The sequence below is a fragment of the Rattus norvegicus genome, chromosome 3 (genome assembly GCF_036323735.1).
Source record: "Rattus norvegicus strain BN/NHsdMcwi chromosome 3, GRCr8, whole genome shotgun sequence".
NCBI lineage: Eukaryota > Metazoa > Chordata > Mammalia > Rodentia > Muridae > Rattus > Rattus norvegicus.
Window position 1 is genome coordinate 94,202,734 of NC_086021.1, and position 13,003 is coordinate 94,215,736.

At 38.8% G+C, this 13,003-nt stretch overlaps 1 protein-coding gene across 1 annotated transcript in view; it reads right to left on the reverse strand.

Annotated features, from left to right (window-relative positions):
* Window positions 1–12,684, reverse strand: part of Or5d3 (olfactory receptor family 5 subfamily D member 3) — a 25,116-nt gene extending 12,432 nt beyond the window's left edge. The window contains exons 1-3 of the mRNA XM_063285203.1: window positions 12,589–12,684; window positions 10,947–11,123; window positions 9,127–9,164 (exon numbers count right to left, since the gene is read on the reverse strand). Of these exons, the coding sequence (XP_063141273.1) occupies window positions 9,127–9,164; window positions 10,947–11,123; window positions 12,589–12,684 (311 nt within the window). The remainder of the gene's footprint in view (window positions 1–9,126; window positions 9,165–10,946; window positions 11,124–12,588) is intronic.
* Between the last annotated feature and the right edge of the window lie 319 nt (window positions 12,685–13,003).

Consider the following 13,003-nt stretch of genomic DNA (forward strand, 5'->3'; position numbering starts at 1 on the left):
GAGCCCCTTCAAGCTCTTCCAGTTCTTTCTCTGATTCCTTCAACCGGGGTCCTATTCTCAATTCAGTGGTTTGCTGCTGGCATACGCCACTGTGTTTGCTGTATTCTGGCTGTGTCTCTCAGGAGCGATCTACATCCGGCTCCTGTCGGCCTGCACTCCTTTGCTTCATCCATCTTGTATAATTGGGTGGCTGTATATGTATGGGCCACATGTGGGGCAGGCTCTGAATGGGTGTTCCTTCTGTGTCTGTTTTAATCTTTGCCTCTCTATTCCCTGCCAAGGGTATTCTTGTTCCCCTTTTAAAGAAGGAGTGAAGCATTCACATTTTGATCATCTGTCTTGAGTTTCATTTGTTCTAGGCATCTAGGATAATTCAAGCATTTGGGCTAATAGCCACTTATCAATGAGTGCATACCATGTGTGTTTTTCTGTGATTGGGTTACCTCACTCAGGATGATATTTTCCAGTTCCAACCATTTGCCTACGAATTTCATAAAGTCATTGTTTTTGATAGCTGAGTAATATTCCATTGTGTAGATGTACCACATTTTCTGTATCCATTCCTCTGTTGAAGGGAGATGCCTCTACTTTTGAAGAAGTCGATATTGCTATGGAAAAAAAGTGAGGTGGTATTTTTGTTACTATATAGCAGCAAAGTAATATACAACTGAGGTAAGTAAAGCAATTTTTCTGCCCAGTGTGGATTCCATGAAGAGTTGTCATACATAACTTCTCAGATGTCTGCTTTCAAACCTCATTTGAAATGTACTTTCTCATGGCATGCTGTATTGGCTTTAAGGCTGTATTGGCTATCTTCCGAGCAGTAAGAGTAAATTAATTTAATCTAACTTTGAATTGAGTCTAAAGTTGACCCTGTGCTTTCTCCCAGTGTATTGAATGTCACAGCAATACTAATATAAAATGTTAGGATGAAACTCAGACATTTGATTACTATGGTCTACTAGTAAAATATATAAAGGACAGGTTTAAGAAAAGTTTTCTGTCAAAAACATTAATTCATTTTGAAATTTCAACAAATACAGTTAACTATTATCTGAGACAAAACATAAAAAAACAAAATAAGTATGGAGAGAAGGAGAAACATTCTAAACAAAAAAAAAAAGATGTGAGACAGCAAACATTTGGCAATTCAGGACACAATTATTCAAATAGGGTATAGTTGCAAAATTGAAATTCCTGTAGATAGTATTACAGTTGAAAACACATTTTTTATAACTAATGTATACTAATCCAAATAGAATAAATAAAAAGGAAAAATATTCCATCACCCAACTGATATCCCAGTGACCTAAAAGAGTGTCTTGTTTGCAAGAAATTCTGATGCAATAATGATATAAATGTTAACACAAATATTAACTAACCACTTTCTGAATATATTTAAGTCTCACTCAATGTTATAGAACAGTACCACCAAAGATTTAGTGGTCAAGAACCAGAGATTAGACAGTGCAAAGCTCCAAAATAAAACCTAGTACTGCTAAATAAATACAGCCATTAAATGACTCATAATACCATAATGCAAGGCCCAAAGATAATTATCGTCAATCCCTATCAGGGAAGTTTCTACTTACAGGAAATGATTATTAACATAAAGCCCAGCAACTGCACAATGGGCAGAATATAAGAGATTTAGAATATTCAATTCTAAATGGGAAGTCATCAAACTGTTTTTTTTTAATGAAGAAGAGTTTATTTTGGCTTACTGTAGTTCATCATGGTGGAGGGGTATAGCATCAGAAATGTGAGGTGGATGGTCACATTGCATTTGCAGTCAGGAAGTAGAGGGTAGTAGACAGGAAGAATTCTTAAGCCCCATCCCAAACCTCAGGTACTCACTTACTCTAGTAAGTTCCCACCTCATGGATTGGATCCCAGCTGGGGATCAAGTGTTCCAACATATGAAACCATAGGGGATATTTCATATTTGATCAACAGCACTATGCTTGCTTGCCAATGTGCTTGCTATTCCTCACCTGGCCTTTTCCTAGCCCTTTGTATCTGAAGTTTTGTGGTGTCAGGTGATACCCTGTTCTGTTGATCCACTCATCAATGGCATGTGTGTTTCTAGTTTCCTTCTGAATTGTCTGCCTTGATCTCTTAAACTTAGAAATGCTTATGCTCTTTAATCTCCTTTGACAATCTGGGTACCTGGCTTTAGAAACAGGACTACATGGGAAACCTGCTTTTGTCATGATAACATATTAAAACTTCTTTTTTCTTCTTTTTTTTTTCTTTTTTCTGAGCTGAGGACCGAATCCAGGGCCTTAAGCTTGCTAGGCAAGCGTTCTTTTTACTTCTACAGTCAGTTTATTGTGTAGGGCTGACTTAGTTTGCTTTTCTAAAATAAACTTCTCATGTAGATTACAGCTGAAAGTTAATTAAAAACTTGTCAGTCATTGGACTATATTGCATATAAAAACTAACAAATATTTCCTATTTAAATATGAATACCAACTACATGAATTGGCTTATGCTTACTTAATACCTGACAAAAATCCTGCCATCCTCCTCTCCTTTCTCATTTAATTTTGCAGTACTAAAGAGCAAACCTAGGTTTGGCACATGCTAGGCAAATGATTTGCCATTGAGCTATATCTTTTTGTTTTGGGATGGACTATTGCTACATTTTTTAAATATATTTTCCCATCTTTATTAACTTGAGTATTTCTTATTTACATTTCAATTGTTATTACCCTTCCCAGTTTCCAGGCCAACATCCCCTAACCCCTCCCACTCCCCTTCTCTATGGTTGTTCCCCGCCCCACCTCCCCCCATTACCACCCTTCCCACAACAATCACATTCACTGGGGATTCAGTCTTGGCAGGACTAAGGGCTTCCTCTTCCACTGGTGCTCTTACTAGACTAATCATTGTTACATATGCAGTTGGAGTCCAGGGTCAGTACTTGTATAGTCTTTGGGTAGTGGCTTAGTCCCTAGAAGCTCTGCTTGGTTGGCATTGTTGTTCATATGGGGTCTCAAGCTCCTTCAGCTTATTCAGTTCTTTCTCTGATTCCTTCAATGGGGTCCCATTCTCAGTTCAGTGGTTTGCTGCTGGCATTTGCCTATGTATTTGCCATATTCTGGCTGTGACTCTCAGGAGAGATCTACATCCGGTTCCTGTCAGCCTGCACTTCTTTGCTTCATCCATCTTATCTAGTTTGGTGGCTGTATATGTATGGGCCACATGTGGGACAGGCTCTGAATGGGTGTTCCTTCTGCCTCTGTTCTAAATTTTGCCTCCCTATTCCCTCAAGGGTATTCTTGTTCCCCTTTTAAAGACGGAGTAAAGCATTCACATTTTGGTCATCCTTGAGTTTCATGTGTTCTGTGCATCTAGGGTAATTTGAGCATTTGGGCTAATGAGTGCATACCATGTGTGTTTTTCTGTGATTGGGTTGCCTCATTCAGGATGATATTTTCCAGTTCCATCCATTTGCCTATGGATTTCATAAATTCATTGTTTTTGGTAGCTGAGTAATAGTCCATTGTGTAGATGTACCACATTTTCTGTATCCATTCCTCTGTTGAAGAGCATCTGGGTGCTTTCCAGCTTCTGGCTATTATAAATAAGGCTGCGATGAACATAGTGGAGCACGTGTCTCTTTTATATGTTGAGGCATCTTTTGGGTATATGCCCAAGAGAGGTATAGCTGGGTCCTCAGGTAGTTCAATGTCCAATTTTCTGAGGAACCTCCAGACTGATTTCTAGAATGATTGTACCAGTCTGCAATCCCACCAACAATGGAGGAGTGTTCCTCTTTCTCCACATCCTCGCTAGCATTTGCTGTCACCTGAGTTTTTGATCTTAGCCATTCTCACTGGTATGAGGTGAAATCTTAGGGTTGTTTTGATTTGCATTTCCCTAATGACTAAAGATGTTAACATTTCTTTAGTTTTTTCTCAGCGATAAGGCATTCTTCAGCTGTGAATTCTTTGTATAGCTCTGCACCCCATTTTTAATAGGGTTATTTGTCTCTCTGCAGTCTAACTTCTTGAGTTCTTTGTATATTTTGGATATAAGCCATCTATCACTTGTAGGATTGGTAAAGATATTTTCCCAATCTGTTGGTTGCCGTTTTGTCCTAACCACAGTGTCCTTTGCCTTACAGAAGCTTTGCAGTTTTATGAGATCCCATTTGTCAATTCTTGATCTTAGAGCATAAGCCATTGGTGTTTTGTTCAGAAAATTTTCTCCAGTGCCCATGTGTTCGAGATGCTTCCCCACTTTTTCTTCTATTAGTTTGACTGTATCTGGTTTGATGTGGAGGTCCTTGATCCACTTGGAATTAAGCTTTGTACAGGGTGATAAGCATGGATCAATCTGTCTTCTTCTACATGTTGATCTCCAGTTGAACCAGTACCATTTGCTGAAAATGCTATCTTTTTTTCCACTGGATGGTTTTGGCTCCTTTGTCAAAAATCAAGTGGCCATAGGTGTGTGGTTTCATTTCTGTGTCTTCAATTCTGGTCCATTGGTCTATCAGTCTGTCTCTATACCAATACCAGGCAGTTTTTATCACTATTGCTCTGTAATACATCTTGAGTTCAGGGATAGTGATTCCCCCTGAAGTCCTTTTATTGTTGAGGATAGTTTTAGCTATCCTGGGTTTTTTGTTATTCCAGATGAATTTGCAAATTGTTCTGTCTAACTCTTTGAAGATTTGGATTGGTATTTTGATGGGGATTGCATAGAATCTGTTGATCGCTTTGGTAAAATGGCTATTTTTACTATATTAATCCTTCCAATCCATGAGCATTGGAGATCTTTCCATTTTCCTTTTAAGGCTCAGAGATTTATGCAGAAGAGGAGGTAGAAAGATAAGAACAAAGGGGCAGGGATGGTGATTTCCACAGTTGTTCTTTCATTGTTCAGAATTGTTTTCACTCTTCTGGCTTTTTTGTCTTTCCAGATGAGTTTAAGAATTGCTTTTTCCATGTCTTTGCAAAATTTTGCTGGAATTTATTTGGGATTGCCATTGGTAGGATGGCCAGTTTTACTATGTTAATTCTGCTAATCCACAAGCCTGAGAAATCTCTCCATTTTCTGAGGTCTTTGATTTTTTTTCTTGAGAAACTTGAAGTTCTTGACATACATCTCTTTCACTTTTTGTTAGAGCTATGCCAAGGTTTTTTATGTTATTCATGGCTATTGTGAAGGGAGTTGTTTTCCTAATTTCTTTCTCAGTCTGTTTATCCTTTCTATAAAGGAAGGCTACTGATTTACTTGAGTTAATTTTATATCCAGCCACTTTTTTTAGTTGTTTATCAGCTGGAGAAGTTCTCTGGTAGAATTTTTGAGGTTGCTTTTGTATACTGTCATATCATCTGCAAATAATGGTACCTTTATTTTTTTCTCTGTCAATTTTATCCTCTTGATCTCTTTTTGTTTTATTATTGTTCTAGCTAGTACTTGCAGTGCTTTATTGAATGGATATGGGGAGAGTGGGATTCCTTTTCTTGTCCCCAATTTTTGTGGAATTGATTCGAGTATCTCTCCATTTAATTTGATATAGGGTTTTGGTTTGCAATAAATTACTTTTATTATGTTTAGGTGTTAGCCTTAAAGGGTGTTATATTTTGTCAAATTCTTTTTCTGCATTTAAGGAGATGTTCATGTGATTTTTTAATTTGAGTTTGTTTATATACTGGATTATGTTAATGAATTTTCCTATATTTAACCAACCTTGAATTCCTGGGAAAAAATCTTCTTGATCGAAGTGAATGATGATTTTGATGTTTTCTTGGATTCTGTTTGCATGAATTTTATTGAGTATTTTTGCATTGATATTCATAAGCAAGATTGGTCTGAAGTTCTTCTTTTTGCTTGGGTCCTAATATGGTTTAGGTATCAGAGTAACTGTGTCTTCATGGAATGAATTAGGTAGTATTTTTCACGTTTCCATTTTGTGGAATAATTTGAAGAATATTGGTATCAGGTCTTATTTGAAGGTATGGTAGAATTCTGAACTAAATCCATCTGGCCCTGGGCTTTTTTGTTTGGGAGGTTTTTAATGACTTCTTTTATTTCCTTATGGGATGTGGACTTGTTTAGAATGCTTACCTTCTCTTCATTTAACTTTTGTATGTGGTATCTTCTAGAAAAAACATCCATTTCATCTAGATTTTGCAATTTTGTTTAGTATAGGCTTTTGTAGTAGGATCTGATTTTTTAAAATTTCTTCCATTTTTATTGTTATGTCTCCCTTTATATTCCTGATTTTGTTCATTTGAATACTCCCTCTAGGCTCTTTAGTTTGTTTGGCTAGGCATTTATCTATCTTGATTCTTTCAAAGCACCAGCTTTCGGTTTTGTTGATTCTTTGTATTGTTCACTTCACTTCTATTTGGTTGATTTCTGCCCTGAGTTTGACTATTTCCTGTAGTCGACTCCTCTAGGGTGAGTTTGCTTCTTTTTATTCTAGAGCTCTGAGGTATGGTGTTAAGTTGCTAGTGTAAGAATTCTGCAGTTTCTTTACCAGGGCACTTACTGCTATTAATTTTCCTATTACTATGGCTTTCATGGTGAGTGATGGAGTTGCTATCCCACAGTAAAAATTATAACCTATAATTGTTCCTGTCTGAAAGAACAGCAGGAACAGAAACTGGGAAGAACATGAAGAAAAGAAGACCTAGCCACAGGCCCATAGGGGATCTAGCTCAATGGGAGTCCCTAAGGCCTGACACCATTATACCACTATTGAGTCTACAGAGTGCTCACAAGAAAAAAAAACTTCTTTCAGGACTGCCCTCCAAATGAACCAACAAGCAGCTGAATGAGTCAAATATAGATATTTACACCCAACCAACCAATGAACAGAAGCTGCTGACCCCTGTGGTTGAATTAGGGAAAAGCTGGAGGAAGTCGATGAGAAAGGTGACCCCGTAGAAAGACCAGCAGTCTCTATTAACTTGGATCCCGGAGATCTCTCAGACACTCGATCACCAAGCAAGCAACTTATACTACCTGATATGAGGCCCCCAACATATGTACAGCAGAGGTCTCCCATGTCTGGGTTCAGTCAGAGAAGATGCACCTAACTCTCAGGAGACTAGAGGCCCCAGGGAGTTTTAAGGTCTGGTGGGGTGGTTGGGGTGGGAACATCTTCATAAAGATGGGGATGGGGGTGTCAGGGAGGAGGTATAAGATGTGGATGGAGGGTGAACCAAGAGGGGAATAAAATCTAGAGTGTAAGAATAAATAAATAAAGTAAGTAAGTAATTAAAAAGATTTATAATTGTCTCATGACAAAAAAAAACAGCAGAATAAAAGGTGATATGTAACTCAAAAACACAAAGCAAAACAGAAGCCATAAAAACAAACAAACAAAAACCAAAAAAACCAAGTTTATCTTCAAAGCATAACAGGACTGATGTAAATATTAACACAGTTATTATGATAACATGCCCAGGATCTTCAAAGACTTAAACCAGACAAGCTCCAAGCAAATACTGATAGACTCTGACATGTATTCCCAATCCTAAACATGAAACTATCTGCTGTTGATACCCACTGCAAAGAAAATACCATTTTTGTCTGAAAGGGTTTCACTTAGTACAGAACTAAACTTCAGGGAGCAAAATGAGTTGAATGTTATTTTTAATTTTTTTCTTTCATTTGCTATTTTTTTGTTTTAATTGTGATTTGTTTTAATTTTCATTTTTGTGGGTTTGTGTCTAGAAATATTTTGCTTTATTTTTTTACCAATTTGTTTTGTGGTAGGGGGAATAATGTTGGAGGGGTAGAGAGATATGGAATAGGTTGGTAGAGAATGATAAATGAATCAAAAATGAAAAGAATAATGTAATAAATACATTTTTCGTAAAACCTATAAATCATAAGAAACTTAGTTCTGACAATTACTAAAACAGATTATATGTATGATATTTGTGTCAATATGTCATTGTGAAGAAATGCCTTGCATAAAATCTTTAAGTAATGACAGCACTTACTAATGGATTATATATATATATATAGATATATATATTCCAATTATTTAAATAAAATAATAAAAGGCAAGCAGTCAACCAGTCCAAAAAATGAAGGGTGAGAAAAGAACAAAATGATGATAGAGACAGTCAGTCAGACAGAATGAAAGAAAGAAAGAAAGAGAGAGAGAGAGAGAGAGAGAGAGAGAGAGAAAGAGAGAGAGAGAGAGAGAGAGAGAGAGAGAGAGAGAGAAAGAAAGAAAGAAAGAAAGAAAGAAAGAAAGAAAGAAAGAAAGAATTTTGTCTACAGTAGTACATGGGATTTCTGGCCCTATGAAAGTGTAAATTGCCTAGTAGAAGAATACAATTTACAAAAAAAACCCCAAAATATGAAAATAACCGACATTGTATCAAATTGACATTGTGTCATGTATGTATCTAATTATATTCTCATTAGATTACTCAGCAAAGAAAAATCAGAAATTTAGAGGTTGATGAGATGACTCATCACCTAGAGCCATTTGAAGATACAGCATCTTGCCTTTCAAACTTAGAACATTAATTTTAAAACAGTTTATATTTTTCTTTGAGATTGTCATATAGTGTAATTGATAGCATATAAACTGTATTATTTTCCTGTTCCTGTGAAAAAACTCAATGCTGGTGGGACTGCAGGAGTTCCATGTTTCCCAGTGGTAATGTTTGGGTCCTCCAAAAGTAAATAGCTTGGTGCCCTACTCCACCAATCCTATCCCAGTCCGTATGTCTGGGACACAGCCTTCAGAGACTGGCACCAAGCATGGCTGTCCTCAAAGAGTCTCTACCCAGCAGCCAACACAGACAAATGCAGAGACCCATAGCCAAACATTAGATGGAGCTTGGGGACTCATGGAAGAGTTGGAGGATTGATGGCTCAAAGGCTGTTAAGAACTCCATAGAAAAACCAAGAGTCAACTCACGAGTACCCTTGAGGCCTTTCAGAGATTGAGTCACTAACCATAGAGGATATGCAAGATGGACCTAGTCCCTTTGTGCTTATGTAGCAAATATGCAGCTTGGTCTTCATTTGGGTCCTGGAAAACTAGAACAGGGACTATCCCTACAGCTGTTGCTTGTGTGAGGAATGTATTCGCCTTACTGGGCTGTCTTCTCTGGCCTCAGTGGGAAAAGATATTACTGAATGATAAGGACAGTCAGCAAGGGTGCAGAGGGTACCTGGAAGAGAATGGTGGAAAAGAGACATGAAGAAGGAAGCCAAGACAAGAGTCTGATCAAGGGGACAATTTTATTTTTTCTTAAGGCTGAATTTATACCATAACAGGGGTAACAGAGAGATGGGGAAGTGTGAAACATTTTCACAAAGGACACAGATCTCTTGTGGTCAGGCAATTGACTGACGTTAACAGGATGTTAGAAAGGTCACAGGTTTGTCATATCTATTAGTCAGCTGGATGTTGGTTTTTCAGAAAGGTTACAGGTTATCACATTGGGCATCCTGGCATCAGATATATTTCTCAGCAAGGTCACAACTTTGTCATATCATTATTCAACCTGACTGCAGGTGGCTGGGGATTTTCCATGAACCCAGTCATACTTAACTCTAACCATAATATTAACATCAATAATGGAGGGTTTCAAGGGCATCATGCCCAACATCTCCCCTTTCCTTATAACCAAATGAAAAGGTGACTAAATGGCCATACTGTCCTGGAATGAGCCCCTCTGGAACTGCATCTGTCTTAGATTGGAGTGATATTTGTCACATGGCCAAGAGAATCTCATGGCCAGGGTCTGTCATGGGATAAGGTAGCAGCTAATGGTGGCCCTCCTGCCTTAGGTCCTTTATTCATGAATATAACACTCTCTTACCTGTCAATGACTATCCAGCTCAGCACAAAGGGGTGATGATTCCTTAATGTTTCAGCAAAGGCATCAGGACAGCAGGCAGAAAAGAATGTTGGCCCCATTTGGCTGAAGGACAAAAATGTCCTTATCTGGGCTGGGAGATGAGTAGGTGGGCTTGGCCCTCATCAAAGGCATCCTCCATAGGTAGCCTATGATAATATACCTGAATAGGTTTTGCTGCTATATTATCTACCTCTTGTTTAATAAAGCTAGTTCAACAATTAAATGCCCAAGGGCCAAAAGATATAATCAAAAGAAGGCCTACTAGGGGTCCCAACAGGGAAGCAGGGTGGACAACCAAAGAGAGGTGGAGAACCAATTTTGTTACCAGTTTTCAGCTTTTTCTTTTTCTTGTTTTCTCTTTTCTAAGCCTTCTCTGACCTGTTTCATGCTCTCTTTAACCATTCCTAAGACACAGGAAGTATCCAAGCACTACATTTCTCTCCCAAATCAGAATTCACTGTGATTGCTCTAAGTTGGGAAATTAAAGGTAAAAAGCCAATCAGAAAGAAGTACACTTGTTAGCATATATGGTTTATGTAAAAAAGGGGAGGATCAGACAATTGTTCTTTCTGATTATCCTCTGACTCTTAAAGACAGTATGGGTCAAAATTAAAATAGCCAGATATACTCAAAACACTGCTCCATTTTGGATAGATGTGGGAGTTTAAAAATTGAATGAATTTATATGATTGTAAAAGTTTACAGTGAAATATGACATAAAGGCTGCCACCAGGCAGGGAACCACAATTTTAACTGATATTAAACATCTTAAATAATTTGGAGAAACCTCAGCACTGAATTATAACCATCAGGAAAAAAAATAAAGACATAAATAGGTATGCCGTGCATGTTATGTAAGAAATAAGCAAACCCCAAGTCAGTACAGTACAGTATCAATAACTGAAAGTTAAATAATGTGTTGATACATAGAAGGAAAAATAACACGTTGACTGCCATTGTTGAAATTCCCAAAATAATTCTAATAGAAAATTCAATTTGGGTTCCTGCAACAATCATAATTGTGTTATCCAAAAAGCCAAATTCTATGAAAGGTATCGCATTGTGGAGAAATACATAGCTCAGCTGTACTGGAGTGGGTGTTAGAGCTTCCAATTTTTCTTGTGTGATGGCAATGGACTTGAAGCAGTGCAGTTCTTTGAGCAAGCAGCTCTTCTCTGTGAAGTGCTGGTTGTAGATGAAGTCTTGTGCATCCTGCGCTGTGTTCAGCGCCTCCATGGGCTCCTTCTTGGGGTGAGTGCCCAGAAGCTGAGGAGTAGGAATGTACAGGCTCTTTTAACAGTTTTATGGTAAACCTAGTCCCTGTATCAGCACTTGATTGAAACATTCTATGACCCCAAGTATATCCTCCTGTCCAATCCTGGTTTTCAACCGCAGAAGTAAATTTAACATTTAGGGGGATGCACCATCTCCTTGTTTTAGAATTAGAACCTTCACAAGGGGAATCTGAGGCATGCATATTAGTAGGATGGGAGGTATTATAAGTCAAACAACACAGTGTATTAACTGATAAAATTCTTAAGAGAACAGGGAAAAGGGGCCAGGCAAGAAAGCTGCAGGTGGCCAGATGAGAAATGGTGGAACCAGATCCAGTGACAAATAACATTCAGTCACACAGCTAAATGAGGAAGCTTTCTTGGAACAAAAAGGCCAGTCTAAAAACAAGTGTAAACTTTGTGCCTATGAAACAGAAAGGCGATCAGAGGGGCAGTTAGAGTCTGTTATTGATTGTCTCTCTGAACTTAGATTCTCCCTTCACTGTCAGCTCGGTGGCTCTGACTCTCATGAGACCCAGCCTCTAAATGTCACTAGGCTTCCAGTAAGAACTAATAACAAAAGGATGGAGAGATGGTTAGGACCTGGGTGCTAGATGCCAAGCGGCTGACAAAAGAATCGTATGGCTCATCCGCTTTAGGGGGGAAGTTTTTTCCAGGCCATCAGACACGTTTGGCGACCTTGACTCAAGAGACCAGGAGAAAATAGCATCTGAAAATTGAAGGAAGACTCGCCCAGGGGGGTGTGATCCAGTTGAAGCCTCCAGTATCAGAAAGTAAGCCATAATCAGAGATAACTGGCTATAAGGACTCTTTCTGCTGCCATTCCTGAGGCAGAAGTCCACAGTTGAGTGGGGCTTCCTGCCTCTTATTTCCAATAAGATCACTAACACTGGAGTACTAGCCTTTAATAGACTTGCAGTCCTCCCCATTCCTCTGAATTCCAAGATTCCAGTAGCAGTCCTTCACCAAGCAGTCTCACTGGGTTAGAGGTCCGTGGAAAAGAAAACATTGATCCTAACCTTGACCTCAGCCTCCAGTTGGAATAGGCTGAAGAGCCTGTGCCAAGACTTTCTCCTGATATCATCTAGGGTAAGCATAGCAAAAGGTTGTTCCCTCTGGCAAAACAAAGTTCCTCTCAGTCTGCTGTAGACTCTTTCTGAAACTACTTTATGGGCTCATCTGCCCCCTAACCTGGGCATTTTGAACACAGGGGCAGGAACTGGCTGCTGTGGGGATAGTCCTAAGGATATCATTAATAAAATACCAGTAACTGAAGGCAGTGACTGGAAATTTTTCAGGGTCAAAAGTCTTACAATCATCCTTAAAACAATCACTAACTCTGCGCTATCTTTTTGCATGAATTGTTCCCTCCTGGGGGAATCATAGACAAATATTTCTACAAAGTCTAAGAATTTCTTTAAATCTTTTTTCTTAACCTTATTCTTCATGTCTTGAATGACTCCTTTGAGTCCTTTCACAAAAGGTGACTGAAGAATGCTTGTCCCATCACTCACCACTGAGATCTGCGTCATCCGGGGAGAAACACACCAAGCAGCTGAACCAAGGTCGGGCAGTCCAAGGTAACCAGAAGCTGGGGAGCAAAAGCTTCAAGTGGGGGAGGAAAGGCACCAACGAAGAAGGAAGACAGGCCTGTCTGCTCAGCGGAGATGACATTCTTCACCAGGAGACCTCCAAACAGCTGCATGTTGGGCTCTAGTTGTCTTATCCTGCAGGACAGTCAACGAGGGTGCAGAGGGTACCTGGAAGAAAATGGGGGACAAGAGACCCGAAGAAGGATGCCAAGACAAGAGTCTGATCAAGGCAACAATTTTATTTTTTCCCAAGTCTGAA